Raw genomic sequence first — 24,256 nt, forward strand, 5'->3', positions numbered from 1 at the left:
GAATGCGTTATGAAAATGGTGCAGAATATCTGTCCCGAGAAGAAGTCAGAGTTTTCCAACATTTGCCTGGCTCGTAACACTAGCACGGAGAGTAGAAGAAATTTCATCAGATATTAAGAGACAGTTAACGTCAAAAGGAGTTGATTTTGACTTCTTTTCAATAGCCTGTGATGAAAGCACGGACCTCTCCGACACAGCTCAGTTGCTGATTTTTCTGAGAGGGGAGGACGATGAAATGAATGTGACTGAAGAGCTACTTGACCTCCAGAGCCTTAAGGACCAAACAGGAGGAACAGATTTATTTGTTTCTGTTAGTTCTGCCATAGATGACATGAAACTGCCTTGGAACAAAGTTACTGGGATAATTACTGATGGGGCACCTGCCATGGCTGGTGAACGAAGTGGATTATCAACCCTAATCTGTAACAAGGTGATCGAAGAAGGAGGCAAAGCTATTAAACTGCATTGTATCATTCATCAACAAGTTCTCTGTGCTAAACATCTCAAATATGACCATGTTATGAAACCGGTGCTAAAGACCATTAATTTTATTCGCTCTAGAGCCCTGTGCCACCGCCAGTTTAAACAGTTTCTACTGGATATCCAGGCTAAATACGAAGATGTTTTATATCATAACGATATAAGATGGCTCAGTCGAGGGTCTGCACTGCAGCGTTTCTACTCTCTCAGAAAAGAAATTGGAGAATTCTTGGAAACAAAGGGACAACCGATGCGAGAACTATCTGATCCTATTTGGCTGGCTGATTTAGGTTTTCTAGTCGACATAACAAAGCATCTGAATGTACTGAACATGAGTCTTCAGGGCAAAGATGCAGCGGTGAACCAGCTTTATTCACACCTCAAAGCCTTTGGAACAAAGCTGCAACTTTTCCAAAAGCATTTGTCACAAACACCGCCCAATACCATTCATTTTTCAGCGTTGCAGGAAATAATGAACAGTTTTCCACAGGATGATATCAGTGTGCAAACTAGCAGGTATGCAGCAGACATTGTATCTCTTGCTGGGGAGTTTAGACAGCGCTTTCAAGATTTTGCAGCTATTGAAAAGGAGATCACCCTTTTCTCCTCTCCATTCTCTGTTGACCCCGACAATGCTCCAGATCAGCTGCAGCTCGAGCTCATTGACCTGCATTGTGACAGTGAGTTACGCAGTCGGCACCAACAGCTCTCTCTTGTGAAATTTTACAGCCAACTGGATAAGAGCCGTTTTAAAGAGATTCGAACATTGGCAAAGAAAATGCTGAGCTTGTTTGGCTCAACATATTTGTGTAAGAAGACATTCTCTGTTATGAACCTTAACAAGAATCGCATGCGGACAAGACTAAGTGACTCTCACTTGCGCGATATTTTGCGCATCAAAACCACAGCCTTTGAACCAGATCTAGCCTATCTGCTACAGTCCAGATCTCAGTTTCACCCTTCACATTAGTGCAGGCAAGATTTTTTTCAGTTGACATGAATACGTTGTAAAATCTCAGTTAAAGGGAACCTGTCATCAACTTTATGCTAATCTCACTGAGGGCAGCATAAATTAGTGACAGAAATGCTGATTTCAGCAGTGTGCCCCTCATGAGCTAAATGTAAGTGGTTGCTGAGAACCACCATCATAATCATTGCAGACTGAGCCTGGAAAAGAGTCAAATCTACCTGAGAAGAATCCTGGTTATTCATATTGTCCTGCTCTCTCACCCGTCTGCTGATTGGCAGTCCTCTCCTAGAGAGAGGGAACTTGGTAGAAGACTGTCAGTCATCAGCAGGAGGGCGGGAGAGCAGGAATCTATGAATAACCAGGACTCTTCTCAGGTGGCCGTGACTCTTTTCCAGGCCCAGTCTGGAATGATTGTAATGTTGGTTCTCGGCAACCACTTACTTTTAACTTATAAATGACAGACCGCTGAAATCAACTCACCTGTCTCTGCTTTATTCTGCCTTTAGTATAGTATGGGCGGAATAAAGTTGATGACAGGTTCCCTTTAAAGAGGACCTTTCACTACTCTACAAACTAAAAACTAACTATATCAGTGGGCAGAGCGGCGCCCAGGGGTCCCCCTGCACTTACTAGTATGTCTGGGCGCCGCTCCGTTCGCCCGGTATAGGCTCCGGTGTCTGCGCTCCCTCTGCTGTACTGGAGTGATTTTTTGTATGAGGCGTGTCCCTTGCTGCAGCGCTGGCCAATCGCAGCGCATAGCTCATAGCCTGGCTATGAGCTGTGCGCTGCGATTGGCCAGCGCTCCAGCAAGGGACACTCCTCATACAAGAAATCACTCTGCCCACTGATATAGTTAGTTTTTAGTTTGTAGAGTAGTGAAAGGTCCTCTTTAATGTCAGTTGGTCAATCAGTTATAAATATATTTGAACATATGTGTATACTTGGTGTTATGTTCCTGTTCACATATTTGGAATTTAAAAGTTAACAGACAACCTTGTAATGTACTGTTTCCAACATATTTCTGCCTCCTGTTTTTTATATTGAAGGCAGAGTGATTTAACACCTGTTTAGATTTGTCATCCAAGTCACAAAATGAAAGGTATGCCGTTTGCAATAAAATTTCCATAAAATAGTTAATTTGCATGTAATTTTAATGGTTCAAAGAATGTTGGGCAAAATGGTCGGCCCTCGCACATGTTCACTTCATCAAATCTGGCCCTCCTCGAAAAAAGTTTGGACACCCCTGCTTTAACCTTTCTGTCAACCCTGCCCTAAACTGGCTTTTAAGGGCTGCTTCGTTCCAACCCGAAGGAACGCACCACTTGCGGAACTGGGTACAATAAATCTCCACGGGACGATCCACCTGGGTAAGGACCTTTAGATTAGACTCAGCCACAGACGCTCGGTCAGGCTCATCGTAAAGGACCCCTAGGGCCTGGAAAAAGAGGTCAACAGAATTAAGACACGGGAAATCTGGCGGCAAGGAAAAGGCCCATTCCTGGGGGTCCCCTTGAAGTAGAGAGATGATTATCCCAACCCTTTGTTGGTCAGGACCAGAGGAGTGAGGTCGTAGTTGGAAATATTGCTTGCAACTTTCTTTGAAAGTTAAAAAACTCCTTCGGTCACCCGTGAACCGATTGGGTAATTTAATATGCGGTTCCACCTAAATGGCGGCGGGAGTGAGAACGGGGGTGTACAGGCGGTCTCCTGTGCCTGTAACCTTTCCCCTAATTCTTGCACAATTTGAGCAAGACCCTGCACATGCTCGGTAAGACTCTGTAGAGGGTCCATGCTAATTAGGCCTGTGATTCTGTCACGGGAAGGGAAGGTAGAAGGAAGTGCACCCCCTAGACTGCCACCCTCAACCTTGTCCCTGCCTACTTGCACCACCCACCCTATCTGACGGGGCGCAACTGGGCGACGGTCCCTAACCTCCGTAAGTGCCGTGTAGGGGAGGAAGGAACTGAGAGGGTACCGGACAGCTAGGCAGAGAACGGTACGCGAGATGCAGGCAGACAAATGGACAAGGAAGTGGACAAGAGAGAGGTACCCTGTGAAGGAGAAGGCAAAGGCGGGTCAGCTAGCCGAGGTCAGTCCAGGAGGTCACGACAATACAAGGGAAGAGGCAGGTGTCAAATCCAAAAACGAGCCGAGGTCAGAATCCGAGATGTAGCGTCAAAACCAAGGGAGCAGGCAAAGGGAGGTCAGGAAACTGTCAAGGTCAAATTCCAGAGGTCAATCAATAGAGTAGCTAACAATACACACAGCCTAAGAGCCTAAAATCACAGGCAACCTGTAGCCAGCAGGACGCCTGTATTTAGAGTGGGGTCATGTGACATGTCCAGCGTCACATGACCGACAGACAAGTCGAGCGCCGAGTGATCAGATCGAAGCTCAAGGCAGACCTAGGAGCAGGGAGCCTCCCAGCTAGCAAAGCCGCCCTGGGAACAAGGCCAAACACAGATCCTTGCTCCCGAAGCTAAGCAGCAGGTCTGTGGCTGACGGGAGACCGAGTGCGCCTTCGGCGCCCCGTTACAATAACGCCATGGTTCTGACTGTAAATCGCTGTACTAACGTTATCAGCAGAATTATCTATTGCTGTCTACAAATAATGGTCTTTCTACAGAATGTAAAGTGAGAAATAGATCTGCTGATTACAGGCAGTCTGTATGTAATTAGCTGCTAGCTGTGCTATGTAACAGGATATTGGGGTTGGGCAGCAGAGCTGTGCTTGTGCATGTGAAATCTACAGGAACGCCCACAGACTCTCAGAGCAGATGAGAACGGTGAGTGAATCTCATATCAGAGCATTTCTGAGTGCATGTGAAGCAAAGGCCGATACCAGTAAACTAACAAGTGCAATTTTATTATGTGCTGCATTACAGTAAGATATGGGATTATTAATTTTAATGCCCAAAGGTGTTCATAGCCTTTAACTGTGACCTCCACAGCAGCCTGCCCCTAGGGTGGCCAGAGGTCCAGTTTTGAGCCAGACTGTCCGGCTTTCAGACTCCCTGTCCTCCGTCCCTCGCAGGGCCTGGACGGACACAGGGATGTCCTTTTGAACAGCTCACTCTTAGACAACAGCACTGTCCTGTCTGAGCGTTAGCTACAGGGAGAAAGTCACATTCCCTTCCACCCCTGCAGAGGGGCTGCAGAGTGGGAGGGGGCGTGGCTTAATCTGGTCTAGGCGTGGCTTAGCAAACCTGGGGGCGGGGTTTTTAAATCCATCTTTTGAGGATGGCCTGAATGGCCACCCTACTTGCCCCCTTAACTGTGACCTCCACAGCACTCGGCTTTCTTAAAGGTGTCATCAACAGTGCCCTGCCCTTTTTAAAGCTGACCTACAGCAGTGAAGAAAGATTGCTGGGTTGTTATGGAAAACCTGATGTGAATCTGTGTGTATGTGAGGACAAAGGACCTGCAAGCTTCTATTGGCTGATAAGGGACATGTGACTGTGTGTATGGCAGTTGGGATATGAAGAGAAAGAACTGCAGGCTTCTATTGGCTATGTGATGTGCCATATTAGCATTTTTTGGGAATTTCTCAGGAACAGTACATGCCTTCCTGGACACCTGGTATAGCTGTGTGCCAAATTTTGTGATTGTAAATGCGATGTTGCGGATTCCTTTAGCAGACATACACACATACACTCAGCTTTATATATTAGATACAGTTCTTCATGCAGTATATATGATACTAGCAGAGGGACCAGGTTTCACACGGGTATATTTCATCTATTTCACTTATATTTGTGTGTGTCTTTAAAAGATATCGACAGTATCCCCATAACAGTGACCTCTACAACACCCCGCCCCTTTAACAGTGAACTCCACAGCCCCTCGCCTCTTAACACTGACCCCCCCACAGTACCCCGTCCCTTTAACAGTGACCTCCACAGTGCCCGCCCTTAACAGTGACCTCCACAGTGTCCGCCCCCTTAACAGTGACCTCCACAGTGCCCGCCACCTTAACAGTGACCTCCACAGTGCCCGCCACCTTAACAGTGGCCTCCACAGTGCCCGCCCCCTTAACAGTGGCTTCCACAGTGCCCGCCCCCTTAACAGTGGCCTCCACAGTGCCCACCCCCTTAACGGTGACCTCCACAGTGATGCCTGCCCCCTTAACAGTGACCTCCACAGTGCCCGCCCCTTTAACAGTGACCTTCACAGCGGCCTGCCCCCTTAACAGTGATCTCAATAGTGCCCGCACCTTTATCAGTGACCTCCACAGCGGCCTGCCCCTTTAACAGTGACCTCCACAGCAGCTGCCCCTTTAATAGTGGCCCCTGCCCCCTTAACAGTGAACTCCACAGTGTCCGCCCCTTTAAGAGTGATCTCCACAGCGGCCTGCCCCTTTAATTGTGGCCCCTGCCAACTTAACAGTGTCCTCCACAGCGCCCTGCCCCTTTAAGGCTAGAGCTACATGACTACATGTGTCGCACAACTTTTTTTATAATGATAGGCTATGGTGTTGCACTGAGACATGACAGTTGCAAAAAATCCATCCATATAGCAGTGTAGTTGTGCCCTATGTGGAGAGTAAAGGCCTGCGAGCTTCTATTGGCTGATAAGGGACATGTGTATGTTACAGCCGACACCCGCTGCTGATGGGGGGGGGGGAGAGGCACACTGCAGTCACAAACTGTGGCACTCAGATCCTGAAATCAGAACCATTACGCTCTGATTGGTTAGCCTGTACAGACTCTCCAATCAACAAGAATGATCGCCTGCATGGGACCACTCGGATTGGTCCCTTACAGCGGAGACTCCGAGGCTGTGACACTTTATAGTGTCACAGCAACAGTTAGGGCGTAACTGCATGCCCAATTGCAGTTACATGCAATCAGGACGTACAGTTACGTCCATATGCCGTAAGTGGTTAAGTAGTTAAAATGTAAATGCAAAATAAAATCTGGGGATGTTTATTGTGTCTAGTTCATTATTTTGTATTGTTTTGTTCTACTCTATTATATTTCATCTAAATTTCTTTTTGTACTGCAAATGCAAATAACACAATACATAATACAGATGACATGAATGCGAACAACTTTTTTTTTATTACATATTGCAGCCATCCATTTAGTATCGCCTGTAGGGATTTGCTCTGGTAGGCAGGGTAAGCGGACGGAATACAGAGGCATAACCACGGTTGAAAAGCAAAAGTCAGTGTTTATTCACACAAAAAGGCAGAAAAGAAACACAATACTTGGCAGGGCCCTGGTGTTAATTCACACTGCAGGAATCCTCGTGTTAATTCATACAGCAAAGGTCCACAGAACTCAAAAACACGTCACCTGGCAGTCCACAGCAGGCTTTAGGGCGCCTGGCTTCCAGCTGACAGCTCTCATGTGGCTCTCAGCCTTGCAGTATGGCAGAACTCCTCAGCTCCCAAAACACAGAGCTCCACTATCACCTGGAGGTTCATTCCACACCCAGCTGAGCTGCTGGCTGGGTTTTTAAACCCCAGCCCAAAACCTGGCCTGGACGTGGGGAACAGCCACCCACCCTGCTCTTTGGCTGCTCCCAATAAGAATTGCCCCGAATTGGCTTTACAGCCACACTAAGAAAAAACTGTGTCAGAGAGCACTAGCTGCCGCTGACACACAAAATTCCCGGTTCTTATTTCACTGAGGCCAGGAACCTCGGTGACACGTACCTTCCGTCAATGACGGACCCTTGCGCCTTCCTACACGCCATAAACACCTATTCTTATTTATCTATAACATTATTAAGGGTAATTGGCAAGCAGTAGGGACACCTACACATTACACTTATAGATGCTTTTATCACTTTATATTCTAAATGTATAGGCCTTGTTATGGAGTTGGTAACCCCTTTGCAGCTGAAACAGCTTCCACTTTTCTGGGAAGGCTTTCTACAAGATTTTAGAGTGTGTCTATGGGAATTTGTGGTGGTAATTTTTGCCCATTAATCAAGAAAAGTATTTGTGAGATCAGACACTGATGTTGGACAAGAGGGCCTGCCTCGCAGTCTCCATTCTAGTTCATCCCAAAGGTGTTCAGTGAGGTTGAGGTCAGAGCTCTGGGTGGGCCAGTCAGGTTCTGCATGACTATGGGTGACAAAGGGAGACCCGCACTGTGTAGCCACTCAGATCATAGTTGAAGTGACAATGGGACTAAATGAGACACATGAGTTTAGTGATGGAAGTGTCTCCTAATATTTGTGGCCTTGTAGTGCATGTACCACAAAATAGCACAAAAAGTACAATCTGTCCTTCAAAAAAGGGCATTATACAAAAAAGTCATAACGATACTGCTGGAATGCTAAGAAACAAATAAAAATATGTTTCTGATAGGCCTAATTTTCACATTAGGCCTGACTCCAGCAGTCCTATAGAGATGAATGTATCAGTAGTGCGCATGTTCAAAAAGCTACTCCATTCATTTTAGGAGGCCTTGCAGGGTACATGGTCACTGTTCTCATGATTGGTGCAGTCCCATTGGTAGGTCCCCATCAATGAAATAGTTATTCCCTATTCTGTGGATAGGAGGTAGCTTGAAATTACCAAAATGCCTATTTTAGTATTACATGCGTTCCTTTATTTTTGTCTTTATTGTTCCTTTTTTTATATAATTGTTTGTATTTTCATATTATGCCTTTTAATAAAATGTAAAAAAATTTTGTTTCCTTCTTCAGTGCAGAATTTTTTTTTAAAATAATAATCATTCTTGTGTTGCCTCATAGACTATGCCAGAAAATTTCTGTGACTGTAAGATGAAAAGAAAAGGACTGGTACAAAAAGTTCAGGTGAGAAGCAAGGAAAAAGAAAATTATTGTATTGCTCTAATATTGGATGGTCTTGAATCTGGCATTCATGAATTAACCCCTTAATGCAGAATGACATGCATAAACTTGATTTGTTTGTGGGGAATTTGTGGAGAAGGCTCACAAGCTGAGCACACTCATGACTGGTGCAGGCTGTGTAATACAACTGACATCCGACTGCTATTATCGGGATCAGAGATAACTATTGCAGTCCATGGTTTAAGCCAGGGATGCTCAACCTGTGGCCCTCCAGCTGTTGCAAAACAACAATCCCCAGCATGCCCTAATAGCTGTAGGCTGTCCAGGCATACTGGGAGTTGTAGTTTTGCAAATGCTGGAGGGCCACAGGATGGGCATCCCTGGTTTAAGCAATCGAAGATCACATGTTCAAGTTCCTTAAAGGGTTTCTATCACTTTGTTTCACATATTTAGCTGTCAGACACTAGCGATCCGCTAGTGTCTGCTCTGCCCAACCATCCTAATATAATTGCTTTTGGGGCAGCTGTTTTGCTAAAAAAAGAACTTTTATTAATATGCTAATGAGCCTCTAGGTGCTATGGGGGCGTCATTAGCATCTAGAGGCTCCGTCTACCTTCAGAAACTGCCGCCGCCCAGCGCGTCCCTCCAGCCCGCCCATCTCCTCCTGAATGCGATCCTCCCTGCGAGCGCCTGTATTCGGCGCATGCGCAGTGAATGTCTGACCGCTTCCCTGCTCAGACATCTCCACTGCGCCTGCGCAATGACGTCATAGTGTTCCGAGGAACAGGCGCAGTGGAGATGTCTGAGCAGGGAAGCGGTCAGACATTCACTGCGCATGCGCCGAATACAGACGCGCACGGGGAGGATCGCATTCAGGAGGAGATGGGCGGGCTGGAGGGACGCGCTGGGCGGCGGCAGTTTCTGAAGGTAGACGGAGCCTCTAGGTGCTAATGACGCCCCCATAGCACCTAGAGGATCATTAGCATATTAATTAAAGTTCTTTTTTTTAGCAAAACGGCTGCCCCAAAAGCAATTATATTAGGATGGTTTGGCAGAGCAGACACTAGCGGATCGCTAGTGTCTGAGAGCTAAATATGTGAAACGAAGTGATAGAAACCCTTTAAGGAAACTGAAAATTACAGTAAAAAGATTTTTAATAATGTTTTAAAAGTATTTAAAAAAGAACTTTAAATTCAACTCAACCTCTTTTTCCAATTTTACATATAAAAACGTAACTGTTGGCACATCTGAAAATATCAGAACTATATTAAGATATAAAAATAGTTATCCCGTGCAGTGAATTCCGTAATGAAAAAAAATGTGTGATTCAACATTTTTTTGGTCCCCTTGCCCCCCCCAAAGAATTTAATAAAAAGCAATCAAATGGTACCAATCAAAACTACCATAGATCTTACCCCACAAAAATCAAGCCCTGACACAGCTCTGTAGAAGAAAGTATAAAAAAAAAAGAAGTTTTGGATGTCAGAATATGCAGATGCAAAAGGGAACTTATTTTTTTTAAAGAAGTATAACATAATTATATCATTTTTGTATCACTTCATGCTGGAACAGAAAAAGTAAGGCCTCTTTCACACTTGCGTTGTCCGGATCCGTCGTGTACTCCATTTGCCAGAAGTGCCCGCTGGATCCGTAACACCGCAAGTGAACTGAAAGCATTTGAAGACTGATCCGTCTTCAAAATGCGTTCAGTGTTACTATGGCAGCCAGGACGCTATTAAAGTCCTGGTTGCCATAGTAGTAGTGGGGAGCGGGGCAGCAGTATACTTACCGTCCGTGCGGCTCCCGGGGCGCTCCAGAATGACTTCAGAGCGCCCCATGCGCATGGATGACGTGATCCATGCGATCACGTCATCCATGCGCGTGGGGCGCCCTGACGTCACTCTGAAGCGTCCTGGGAGCCGCACGGATGGTAAGTATACTGCTCCCCACTACACTTTACCATGGCAAACAGGACTTTAGCGTCCTGGCAGCCATGGTAACCATTCAGAAAAAGCTAAACGTCGGATCCGGTAATGCACCGAAACGACGTTTAGCTTAAGGCCGGATCCGGATTAATGCCTTTCAATGGGCATTAATTCCGGATCTGGCCTTGCGGCAAGTGTTCAGGATTTTTGACCGGAGCAAAAAGCGCAGCATGCTGCGGTATTTTCTCCGGCCAAAAAACGTTCCGGTCCGGAACTGAAGACATCCTGATGCATCCTGAACGGATTTCTCTCCATTCAGAATGCATGTGGATAATCCTGATCAGGATTCTTCCGGCATAGAGCCCCGACGACGGAACTCTATGCCGGAACAGAACAACGCAAGTGTGAAAGAGCCCTAATTCTCCAGACTGTTGAAAGCATACATTTCTCTAAAATGTCTTGGTATGCTGAAGCATTAAAGAAGCACTCGCACAAAAATGTTTATTCTCTGACCTGTTAGGAAGGTACATGATGTAAACTGTAGTGCAGGTAATATTTCTACCAGTGACTGTATTTGTGAGGTATAACCTCCCTTCTGATCCTCAGCTAAATCAGGTTACCAGCACTCTAATGACAAAAGACAGGAAGTGCAGTACTTCTCTATTCATTTCTATGAATTCCAATGCCTCCGACAGGATGGCGTAGCGGCATGACGTGGGCTTGCCGCGATCCCTCCCACCTTCCCCCTCTTACCCGGCTCATGTGCGTGGATCCCCTGCACCTGCTATTCCCTGGCGCTTTCCTCTACCTCGGCCCTGACTGGTGAGAATCGGAGACGCTGGGGATCGCTCTCAGCCTGCCACTGCGAGAAGAGTCCCGGCTGCAGTCTTGATGTCCGAATGGCGCTGATGGGGCTGGCAGCATGACGGTCTTCTGAACCAGCAATGAGGTCAGCGTCGTGGCTGCCGAATTCTCTTGCGCTTTGCGGCCCCTATTGGCCTGCTTGGATATCGGAGTTTCCGTGGAGAGCACACACGCTATGCTGAAGGTGGCTGGGTGCGTGCCAGGCGTCTCGTGGACATATCCTTACTGACCAATGTGGCTGTCCTGAGGCACGTGAGTAGCTTGAGGGGTGATCCCCGAGCACCAGTTTTTTGGAATGCAGGGCAGGGAAAATACAAGAATGCTAAGTAAGCAAAATGAATACCTGCCAATACTGCGGACTGCTGACCTACTGTTAAAGGGAGTGCTGGGCGCCTGATCAGCTTCCGGCTGATTAACATACGAAGACTAACCACTAATCATCTACACTTACCTAAAGAATTATTAGGAACACCTGTTCTATTTCTCATTAATGCAATTATCTAGTCAACCAATCACATGGCAGTTGTTTCAATGCATTTAGGGGTGTGGTCCTGGTCAAGACAATCTCCTGAATTCCAAACTGTATGTCAGAATGGGAAAGAAAGGTGATTTAAGCTATTTTGAGCGAGGCATGGTTGTTTGTGCCATACGGGCCGGTCTGAGTATTTCACAATCTGCTCAGTTACTGGGATTTTCACGCACAACCATTTCTAGGGTTTACAAAGAATGGTGTGAAAAGGGAAAAACATCCAGTATGCGGCAGTGCTGTGGGCAAAAATGCCTTGTGGATGCTAGAGGTCAGAGGAGAATGGGCCGACTAATTCAAGCTGATAGAAGAGCAACGTTGACTGAAATAACCACTCGTTACAACCGAGGTTTGCAGCAAAGCATTTGTGAAGCCACAACACGCACAACCTTGAGGCGGATGGGCTACAACAGCAGAAGACCCCACCGGGTACCACTCATCTCAACTAGAAATAGGAAAAAAGAGGCTACAATTTGCAAGAGCTCACCAAAATTGGACTGTTGAAGACTGGAAAAATGTTGCCTGGTTTGATGAGTCTCGATTTCTGTTGAGACATTCAAATGGTAGAGTCCGAATTTGGCGTAAACAGAATGAGAACATGTATCCATCCTCTGATGGCTACTTCCAGCAGGATAATGCACCATTTCACAAAGCTCGAATCATTTCAAATTGGTTTCTTGAACATGACAATGAGTTCACTGTACTAAAATGGCCCCCACAGTCACCAGATCCCAACCCAATAGAGCATCTTTGGGATGTGGTGGAATGGGAGCTTCGTGCCCTGGATGTGCATCCATCAAATCTCCATCAACTGCAAGATGCTATCCTATCAATATGGGCCAACATTTCTAAAGAATGCTATCAGCACCTTGTTGAATCAATGCCACGTAGAATTAAGGCAGTTCTGAAGGCAAAAGGGGGTCAAACACCGTATTAGTATGGTGTTCCTAATAATTCTTTAGGTGAGTGTATGTTATATAAGTCTGTTATATCCCTGCTATATCCCTGCTATATATGTCTGCTGGATTGTTTGCATGTACGGCAGAGAATTTATCAGAAAATGCTAACAAACCCTCTCTGGTTAATTAACACTTGCTGCCTAATACAGTCATCCTATAGATCCTCATGGTCTATGGTCTGGACTATGTGAGCTATTTGAGGGTCGATTTAGTGTACCATGTTATTTAAGTACGGCAGTGAAACAATACAGAAAGTTAAAATAAGCACCTGTTAACATCTGCTGCTATTTGGGATATTAACCTCCCTGGCGGACCATTATATCTGCTCGGTGGACTACAATGCTATATAATCAGTTGTGACTCTGGGCGGCGTTTATATTTTTATTTTTTTCTGGGCTGCTGAATTTTGCTTTTTTAATTATTTATGTTATATATGTTCAAATTAATATCATATCATTATACACTGCTCAAAAAAATAAAGGGAACACAAAAATAACACATCCTAGATCTGAGTTAATTAAATATTCTTATGAAATACTTTGTTCTTTACATAGTTGAATGTGCTGACAACAAAATCACACACAAATTTAAAAATGGAAATCTAATTTTTCAACCCATGAAGGTCTGGATTTGGAGTCACACTCAAAATTAAAGTGGAAAAACACACTACAGGATGATCCAACTTTGATGTAATGTCCTTAAAACAAGTCAAAATGAGGCTCAGTAGTGTGTGTGGCCTCCACGTGCCTGTATGACCTCCCTACAACTCCTGTGCATGCTCCTGATGAGGTGGCGGACGGTCTCCTGAGGGATCTCCTCCCAGTCCTGGACTAAAGCATCTGCCAACTCCTGGAAAGTCTGTGGTGCAACGTGACGTTGGTGGATAGAGCGAGACATGATGTCCCAGATGTGCTCAATTGGATTCAGGTCTGGGGAACGGGCGGGCCAGTCCATAGCATCAATGCCTTCGTCTTGCAGGAACTGCTGACACACTCCAGCCACATGAGGTCTAGCATTGTCTTGCATTAGGAGGAACCCAGGGCCAACCGCACCAGCATATGGTCTCACAAGGGGTCTGAGGATCTCATCTCGGTACCTAATGGCAGTCAGGCTACCTCTGGCGAGCACATGGAGGGCTGTGTGGCCCTCCAAAGAAATGCCACCCCACACCATTACTGACCCAATGCCAAACCGGTCATGCTGGAGGATGTTGCAGGCAGCAGAACGTTCTCCACGGCGTCTCCAGACTCTGTCACGTCTGTCACATGTGCTCAGTGTAAACCTGCTTTCATCTGTGAAGAGCACAGGGCGCCAGTGGCAAATTTGCCAATCTTGGTGTTCTCTAGCAATTGCCAAACGTCCTGCACGGTGTTGGGCTGTAAGCACAACCCCCACCTGTGGACGTCGGGCCCTCATATCACCCTCATGGAGTCTGTTTCTGACCGTTTGAGCAGACACATGCACATTTGTGGCCTGCTGGAGGTCATTTTGCAGGGCTCTGGCAGTGCTCCTCCTGTTCCTCCTTGCACAAAGGCAGAGGTAGCGGTCCTGCTGCTGGGTTGTTGCCCTCCTACGGCCTTCTCCACGTCTCCTGATGTACTGGCCTGTCTCCTGGTAGCGCCTCCATGCTCTGGACACTACGCTGACAGACACAGCAAACCTTCTTGCCACAGCTCGCATTGATGTGCCATCCTGGATAAGCTGCACTACCTGAGCCACTTGTGTGGGTTGTAGACTCCGTCTCATGCTACCACTAGAGTGAAAGCACCGCCAGCATTCAAAAGTGACCAAAACATCAGCCAGGAAGCATAGGAACTGAGAAGTGGTCTTTGGTCACCACCTGCAGAACCACTCCTTTATTGGGGGTGTCTTGCTAATTGCCTATAATTTCCACCTGTTGTCTATCCCATTTGCACAACAGCATGTGAAATTGATTGTCACTCAGTGTTGCTACCTAAGTGGACAGTTTTATTTCACAGAAGTGTGATTGACTTGGAGTTACATTGTGTTGTTTAAGTGTTCCCTTTATTTTTTTGAGCAGTGTATATATTTGCTGGACTGTTATGTTATATAATTTTCTGGCACCCAGAAAGGTTCTTTTTTTTTTTTTGGGCTTTTTCTTTCTGGATCCTTGTCGTCGATGTGTGTTTGACTATACAATGCCAGCAAAAGTCCAGAATAGGAAGTCTTTGGGCGCAAGCGGAGGTAGCCCAATTTCAAAAATGGATACATTTTTGAAATCTCCGCAATATAAGACTAGGACAAATCAGAAGGGCAATAGGGAGAATAAAGTTGACCCAATAGATCCACCAAATATAGAGGAAATTAGTGATAGTGCAGAAGGAGAGAGAGATAAGAACGTTGCAACAGATGAGAAGATAGAATTAGTGGATAAGAAGCTGACAGACATCCTTAGTGCGGTTCAGCGGTCGATAATGTTGGGATTGAAAAAAATAAAATTCCGATGCCTCCCATAGGAATACAAGGTGAAACTGGCTTCCTGTCTACACGTAAGATATTCTGTTATGTGGAGAGTCACATGACACAGCTGACGATCAGAAGGGAGGTTATAACTCTCAAATATAGTCACTGATAAGATTACTTTCACTACAGTTTACATCATGTACCTGTCTAACAGGTCAGAGAATACAAATGCTTGTGGGAGTGCTTCTTTAAGGTTTCTCTTCACCGAAATTAAGGGGAGTAGTCCAACCCCTGAAAAACAACCCCATAATATTGTCCCCCTCCACCAAACTTGACAGTTGGCACAATTCAGTCAGCCAGATTATGTTCTCCTGGCGTTTTCCATATCCATACTCATCTACCGACTACCAGATGGAGGAGCGCTATTCATCACTCCACAAAACACATTTCCACTGCTCCAGAGTGCAGTGGCAATGAAAACCCATGCCATAAAGCACCAGGCGCCTAGTTTTTTTCCCAATGTTAATTCTAGTTGAGTTTTGGAACCCTGAAGTTAAGTCAGCAGAGCTTCCAAATTACAGTAATACCACTCACAGCTGATCATGGAATATCTAGGAGGGAAGAAAGTTCAGACTTTTTGCAGTGGTGACATACTATTACAAAATTCAGTTAACTCAACCTATTTTTTCACAAATGTTCAGAAAGGGAGATTGCATGGCTAGATGTTTGATTTTACACTGTGTGCACTCTTATTAGACAAGTGAGTATTTTGACCATATCATAATTTTATGAACATTTTCCAACGCCAAGCTGTATAAACTTGAATTCTTATTGGATTGAAGTACATCATCTGATATGTATTTGTGTAATGAGGGAGGGTGTGGCCTATTAACCTGTTGGGGGACACATGACTTACCGGTACGTCATGATGCCCTGGTACTTAAGGACACATGACATACCAGTGCATCATGTGTATTTACCTGTGGTTTTCTTGCGTTTCCATGTTATTCGGGTCTCTGGTGACCCGATAACCTGGAATAGGATGGCAATCGGTGATGTGATAATACACCGCCAATCACGCTCCCGTTTTGAGGCCATTCGGAAATGCCTGCATTATGCAGATAATACAGCATGTTTTCCCCCAAGGTGATCCTGCCCATGACCGTCCAAAATCAGACCGGTCATCGATCACTTTGGGGCCAAATTTTGGGAGGCCTATGTACCTGGAAGGGAGGTCGCGGTTGATGAGTCTCTCATTGCTTTCAAGGGGAGACTCATTTTCCGCCAGTATGTTCCCTCTAAGCGGGCCAGGTATGTTGTGAAGCTGTACAAACTTTGTGAGAGTACCTCAGGGTAAACTTACAAGTTTCTTGTGTACGAGGGGCGAGATTCCCGTATTGAACCCCCAGAATGTCCCCCCACTCTGGGTGTTAGCGGGAAACTTGTGTGGGACCTTATGCACCCACTGCTAGATAAGGGTTACCACCTGTACGTGGATAACTTTTATACTAGTATCCCCTTGCTCCAGTCCCTCGCCGCCAGATCCACGTCCGCTTGTGGGACTGTGCGGAAAAATCAACGCGGCCTCCCTACCCTCCCCCTCTAGGTACCTATCCCCAGGGGTGAGACCCGTGCCCTTACCAGTGGAAACCTGTTGCTGGTCAGATATAAGGACAAGAGGGATGTCCTTGTACTGTCCATAATTCACGGTAACGGCATCACCCCTGTCCCTGTGCGAGGTACCGCAGCAACGGTCCTCAAGCCTGATTGTATCGTGGACTACAATCGGTGTATGGGAGGAGTTGATCTCTCTGATCAAGTCCTCAAGCCATATAACGCCATGCGCAAAATCCGGGCATGGTACAAAAAAGTTGCGGTATACTTGGTACAGGTTGCCTTGTACAACTCTTTTGTGCTGTCCCAGAGCGCTGGCAACACAGGGAAATTCCTGCAGTTCTTTGAGGCAGTCCTCAAAGACCTGATCTTTTCTGACCGGTAAAGAGCAGGCCGGATCGGGAACTGGAGGCGCCCGGATCGTCCCTGGCCAACACTTTCCAGGTGTGGTCCCCCATACTGGAAAGAAGGGACAGATCCAAAAAAGGTGCATAGTGTGTCACAGGAGTGGGATACGGAAGGACACCACCACTCAGTATGACACGTGCCCCGATCATCCAGGCCTCTGCATTATTGGTTGCTTCAGGGGGTACCACAGTTCCATGGAGTACTAAATTTATAATCCGCTTCCCCAACTTTAATTCCATTTAGCCACTGACAATCGAAAAAAAAATATATGGTTCTCAGACTTGAGACACCAAAAAAAAATAAAAAAAAATTATATTTTGTAAAACTAAAATAAATAAAAAAGTAGACATATTAGGTGTCGGCGCATCCGTAAGAATCTGCTCTATAAAAATACCCCATGACCTAGCCCCTCAAATAAACACTGTCAAAAAAAATCAAATAAAAACAATGCAAAAAAGGCAATTTTTTGTCACCTTACATCACAAAAAGTATAATAGCAAGCAATGAAAAAGTCATATGCCCCCCAAAATAGTGCGAATAAAACCGTCCTTTCATCCCGCAAAAAAATGAACCCCTACCTAAGACAATCGGCTAAAAAAAAAAAAAGCTGACTCTTACAATATGGAGATAATAAAATGTTTTTTTTTGTTTAAAAAAGGATAATATAGTGTAAAACTGAAATAAATTTTAAATAAGTAGACCTATTAGGTATCGTCGCGTCTGTAAGAATCTGCTCCATAAAAATACTCCATGACCTAACCTCAGATGAACACGGTCAAAAAAATAAAATAAAAACGGTGCCAAAACAGCAATTTTTTGACAAATTTTCCATTTTAATCCATTTTTTCCAGTAACAAAGCAAGGGTTAACAGCCAAACAAAACTTTATATTTATTACCCTGAGTCTGCAGTTTGCAGAAACACCCCATATGTGGTCGTAAACTGCTGTATGACCAAACGGCAGAAGGAAAAGAACGACGTATGGTTTCTGGAAGGCAGATTTTGATGGCCTTTTATTTTGGGCACCATGTCCCATTTGAAGAACCCCTGATGCACCCCTAGAGTAGAAACTCCATAAAAGTGACCCCATCTAGGAAACTACACCCCTCAAGGTATTTAAAACTGATTTTACAAACTATATTAACCCTTTAGGTGTTCCTCAACAGATTATGGCAAATGGAGACGAAATTTCAGAATTTCAATTTTTAGTAACCTTGCCTCGCAAAAATGTAATATAGAGCAACCAAAAATCATATGTACCCTAAAAATAGTCCCAACAAAACTGCCACCTTATCCCGTAGTTTCCAAAATGGGGTTACTTTTATGGAGTTTCTACTCTAGGGGTCCATCAGGGGGGCTTCAAATGGGACATGGTGTAAATAAACCATTCCAACTAAATCTGCCTTCCAAAAACCACACGGCCCTCTACGCCCTACCATTTGCACATACAGTAGTTTACGACTACATATGGGCTGATTCTAAAAACTACAGAATCAGGGCAATAAATATTGAGTTTTGTTTGGCCGTTAACCGTTGCTTTGTTACTGGAAAAAATTGATTAAAATGGAAAATTTGCCAAAATTTTTTATCTCCATTTGCCAATAACTCTTGTGGAACAACTAAAGGATTAACGACGTTTGTAAAATAAGTTTTGAATACCTTCAGGGGTGTAGTTTCTAGTTTGTGGGTGGTTTCTATTATGTAAGGCTCACAAAGTGACTTCAGACCTGAACTGGTCCTTAAAAAGTGGGTTTTGGAAAATTTCTGAAAATTTTCAAGATTTGCTTCTAAACTTATAAGCCTTTTAACAGCCCCAACAAATAAAATGGCATTCCCAAAATGATCCAAACATGAAGTAGACATATGGGGAATGTAAAGTAATAACTATTTTTGGAGGTATTACTATGTATTATAGAAGTAGAGGAATTGAAACTTGGAAATTTGCTAATTTTTCAAAATGTTTGGTAAATTTGGTATTTTTTTATAAATAAAAATGAATTTTTTTGACTCCCATTTTACCAGTGTCATGAGGAACAATATGTGACGAAAAAAGAATCTCAGAATGGCCTGTATAAGTAAAAGCGTTTTAAAGTTATTCACACATAAAGTGACCCTGGTCAGATTTGCAAAAAATGGCCTGGTCCTTAAGGTGAAATATGGCCGTGTCCTTAAGGGGTTAAGGTGTGCATAATTATTAGGCAGCTTTCCATAGGCAAAATGGGACAAAAAAATTGATTTTACTGACTGAAAAGACAAATATTGTTAAAAGGGATGCAGTATTCTAGAAAATCCTAAGATATTGGGACATGATCACGGGACCAACAAATATTTTGTTGCAAATAGTTAACAGGGTCGCAATAAACATGTTGAGAAAATACACACAAATTAACTGCCAAATAATTGAGAAAAATCTAATGTGAGGTGACCAGGAACCCATTATCCACCAGTGCTGTAATATTCTAAAACTGCATATTTATGAACTGATGAGGTGAGAGTGACTCTTGACAGACCAGATGGATCAACCTGTGACTAATTCAGTAATGGGCACAGAGCTTCACTTTAACTGCTATGGGCTTGTATTATTAAAGATGAGCTAGTTGGACCTTTTCGTATTCAAGATGGACTCAAAATCAACTCCCAAACCTATTGCCAGTTTTTAGTAGACACTTTCTTCAAGCAGTGATACAGGAAAAAGTCTGCATCTTTCAAGAAAACCATATTTTTTTTATGCAGGACCATGCTCTATCACTTGCAGCAAAGTACACACTGTATTGCTAGCAAGTAAAGGACCTATGCACCTTATGGATCTAGGACAAGAATGCTTTTCCTAAATTTCCGGTACTTGGCACCCCAGGACGAGCATTCTTGTCCTGTGGTCCTTCCTCTGCCATGATAACAATACCGATGCCAGTGGATTAACCCCTCATATGCTGCGGTCAGCGCTGACCATGGCATGTGGGAGGTTCGCGCTTCCTCTCCTGATCCATCAGGTCCTTCATCTGCGGTGACAGGGACACGATAGTTGCCATGGCAGCCCCAAGCCTTTCAAAAGCCTTAGGGCCCGGCATCTACGGAGACCTATGAGGCTCAGCAAGGGTTGGGCGATATCAAAAATATTCCCACGATAACGATATTAAGAAATTTATCGCGATAAATACCCATTTAGAATAAAATAGCACTCAAAACATGTACTGGTGTTTCCTTCTCGCCCCCTACATTATAATGTCTCCTTGATGCCCCCATACAGTAATTTCTCTTAGTTTTCCTACCAAGAACGGGGGGGTCACCGTTCCCCGCCAGTCTGATGGAGTCGCCAGTCGAACATGCGCCCTGCTGTTATATTCATTCTCTATGGGAATACTGGAGATAGCAGCAATCAGCCATCTTCAGTGCTCCCATAGACACGCTAGCTGAAAACCCTGATAAGTGGGTTGTTCAGAGTGTGCCCATCACAGCTGCACATTGTCAGGAAGGGCACTTTGGCATCATAAACATGCCTTTCAGTCAAATGAAACATTGGGGGTCATTTACTAAAGACCAGCGCTTCACATATGGGTCTTAGTCCCTACACACTGCAGCCATATTACCTCAACACCGGCCTCTCCACACAGCAGCCCCCTGAGTGCAGTGACCGTTTTCCAGCCCTGGCCTCTCTGCTTAGCAGCCCCCGGAGCACAGCGACTGTTAGCTCAGTCCCCGGCCTGGCCTCTTTGTGCAGCAGCCTCCGGAGCACAGCGACCGTTATTTAGCCCTGTCCTCTCTGCGTAGCAGCCCCCGGAGCGCCCTCGTCCAGCATAGATGCTCTCGATGAGGCCTGTACCTGGTTGTATGGTCAGGTACCCTTTCAGGTCATCTAGCACGCAGACCACGCTGATGTAAACTGTTTTAAATGGTCTGACGTGACAGTGGGTGCCTCTTGCACCCCCTAAATGTGCCTGAAGTTGTGTGGCATTCATCATCCGGTTCCACAAGGCATTGTTCACAATGAAATGGTCATGAGTGTGGGATGTGCCCAAACTCTCCACTTCTATGCTTTTCTGTGACTCTTCGAGACACTCTTTATCTCTGTTGCAACCTGCTGATGACACACAGTGACTTTCTAAGCTCAGTGGCCACTTGCGTCTGAGAACATCCTGCTTGAAGATTCGCAATGGTGAGGTACTGTTGATCAATTGTTAGGTGTTGTCTTGGTCTCATGATGTCAAAATCTAAACAGCATGATAAGGAGGACTAGCCTGGAAATTTATTGGGGGCTATTCATGGATTAAACACTTGAATTTTGACGTTAAGCTCCTTGTTAGAGAACAGCAAGTTGTGCAAAAAGTACTGAAACACTCAACAGTTGGACATGCGCATTCAAAAGTTTAGAGAGGGTAACATTAAGTTCACCTGTAAAGGTTAGAGTGCATTTTAGGTTCATCCTAAAATTTCACCCACAAGTCAAATATCCCTAACTTTCTGTGAGTTGTGTATTTGCCAGATTGCAGCTGGATCACCACCGGATCCAATTATAGTTAAAGGGGTTATCCAACCACTAAAATGTCTTCCCATACGCTCTGGCCCCTCACAGAGGGTGTGCTTACTTGGCTCCCTGGCACCCACATTGCTTTTGATGGCGGCATGGCCGCCACTACATCTCCCCGTCGATCCGGCATCCGGGAGAGGGCAGTCAATAGCAGGCCGGAAGTTTTCATCTGCGTGACGTGGAGATTCAGCAGCGGGCGTCAGAAGCTATGCGAGTGCCAACGATTGAGGTAAGCACAACCTGTGTGTGGGTCCCAGGAATATGGGGAGGCATTTTAGGGGTTGGATAACGCCTTTATTGGGGCAAGATGGCCTCCTGGCAGCTTTCGGCAATGCCGGATCAGTAAACGCTAGTGTACAACTATCAGCCTAAAGACACTTGAACTTTCGTAAATATTCAGGTTTGAGGTTTTGTTCAATAATAAAATTAATCCTTAAAAATACAACTTGCCTAATAATTGTGCTCACAGTGTATTAGGGCTGCAGTAAACGATTATTTCAGTAATCTAGTATTCTATTGATTATTTTTTTACTATTAATCGAGTAATCTAATAAGAAAAAATGAATTAATAGGCTGTTTTCCTTTATAAAAACTCAGCAGACCCCCTGCCATCAGCCCCCAACACCCTTCATTCCCCCACTTGTGATTGTGTGATCAGCCCAAGTGCATCAGCTCCCCCAGTGCCATCAGCTCCCCCCCCACCCCAGTGCCATCAGTTCCGTTCCCCCAGTGCCTTCAGCTCTCTACCACCCCAGTGCCTTCAGCTCCACTCCCCCAGTGCCAACAGCCCCTCCATCCCATACATTGCCATGTCCCCCCACTCCCCCAGTGCCATCAGATCAGCCCCTCCATATCCCCAGTGCCATCAGATCAGCCCCTCTATATCCCCCAGTGCCATCAGATTAGCCCCTCCATGTCCCCCACTCCCCCAGTGCCATCAAATCAGCCCCTCCATGTCCCCCACTCCCCAGTGCCATCAGATCAGCCCCTCCATGTCCCCCACTCCCCAGTGCCATCAGATCAGCCCCTCCATGTCCCCAGTGCCACCAGATCAGCGTCTCCATGTCCCCCACTCCCCCAGTGCCACTAGATCAGCCTCTCCATGTCCCCCACTCCCCACGTGCCATCAGATTAGCCCCTCCATGTCCCCCAGTGCCATCAGTCAGCCCCTCCATGTCCCCCACTCCTATCTGCCCCTCCATGCCATCCATTACCGGCTGTCCCCCTTCAGTGTCATGTCCCCCGTGCCAGTGAAATAAAATACTTATCTTTCCTGTAGGGGCGCAGCTCCACAGCTTCTTTCTCTTCTTCTCCGCACGCTGCACTGGATCCTGACGTCACACAGCGTCGGGTCATAGTGCGTGCTTACGTGCACTATGACCTGACGATGTGTCAGGATCCAGTGCAGAGCGGTACGGGCCGGTTGGTGACCACAGAGCGGTAAGTAACAGCAAGTGCTTCATTCCCGCTCCGTGGTCACATGACACAAACAAATCCTCGATGCAAAAATTTGCATCAAGGATTTTTTTTTGTCTAATTACTTTACTCAATTGAGTAATTGTTTCAGCTCTACAGTGTATGCACCTGTGTCAGTGGGACATATTCAGTGATTAAATTTATCTCCGTAATTATACTGTCAGAATATGGTTGTCTTGTCATTTTTAGGGCACATTTTTAATATCACCCCTTATAGATTTTCCCCCCATTTCCAATACAGGATATTATGCATTATAGGAAGTTTTCTATGACAGCCCTCAGAACCTTGAGAAGGCCCAAGTCTGTCATAGCAACTGAATAGCTCCCTCGATCTTGGTGTAGGGGAGCCGTTCACTCTCGTACATGTACCGTGTAAGTCATGAAGGGGTTAAACATTCATGTTTACTGTCATAGGTACAGGAGGAGAACTTGCTGTGTGGCATCTGTGGTAGCACTTATCTACCACGAGAACAAAGCATTAAGCATGATGAAACCTCTAGACAACAAATATTAAAAGGAATATGTCATCACAAAAGGACTTTTTGTTTAAATGGTCAGTAACAATTCAACAAACTTTGCATAAAGAATGGCACAAATAAATATAAGAAACTTTGTAGTATATATTACAAAATACATTTTTCCTGTCTCTAGCAGCTCACTTCTCCACTCCATATAGATTGTGGTGGAAATAACCTCGCCACTGGGTTCTGGAGAGGCCTGTTTGCCAGCCTTTTGCCTCAGGATTATGGCTCATATATAGGGATGAGCGAACCCGAACATTTTCGTAAAAGTCCGGTTTCGGGTTCGGTGTTCGGCGCTTTCTTGGCGCTTTTTGAAAGGCTGCAAAGCAGCCAATCAACAAGCGTCATACTACTTGCCCCAAGAGGCCATCAAAGCCATGCCTACTATTGGCATGGCTGTGATTGGCCAGTGCAACTTGTGACCCAGCCTCTATTTAAGCTGGAGTCACGTAGCGCCGCACGTCACTCTGCTCTGATCAGTGTAGGGAGAGGTTGCAGCTGCTGTTAGGGCCAGATTAGACAGTGATTAACTCTGCAAAAACACTTAATTCAGTGATCGATCTACAGCTGTGATCATTGAACTGCTGCTATTTAATTGCTCACTGTTTTTAGGCTGCCCAGAGCGTTTTATGTCACTTTTTTCTGGGGTGATCGGCGGCCATTTTGTGTCTTGTGGTGCGCCAGCACAAGCTGCCACCAAGTCTATTTAACCATCAATAGTGTGGTTATTTTTTTGCTATATCCTACATCAGGGGCTTGGCTGTGCTTGCTATTTTATTGAGGGGTAAAATACAATT

The 24,256-nt window shown here is 45.3% G+C and overlaps 1 protein-coding gene across 7 annotated transcripts in view; it reads left to right on the plus strand.

The window, feature by feature from the left end:
- The window catches only part of BAG1 (BAG cochaperone 1), a 308,130-nt gene that overhangs the window by 226,665 nt on the left and 57,209 nt on the right, over positions 1-24,256 (plus strand). For 6 of the 7 annotated variants that reach the window (XM_040433104.1, XM_040433103.1, XM_040433105.1 and 3 more), the window contains one exon: positions 8,159-8,221. In XM_040433104.1, the coding sequence (XP_040289038.1) occupies positions 8,159-8,221 (63 nt within the window). Of the gene's footprint in view, positions 1-8,158; positions 8,222-10,838; positions 11,149-24,256 lie in introns of those variants that run through there. The other variant, XM_040433106.1, reaches the window with a different exon arrangement.

Source organism: Bufo bufo, chromosome 5, assembly GCF_905171765.1.
Source record: "Bufo bufo chromosome 5, aBufBuf1.1, whole genome shotgun sequence".
NCBI lineage: Eukaryota > Metazoa > Chordata > Amphibia > Anura > Bufonidae > Bufo > Bufo bufo.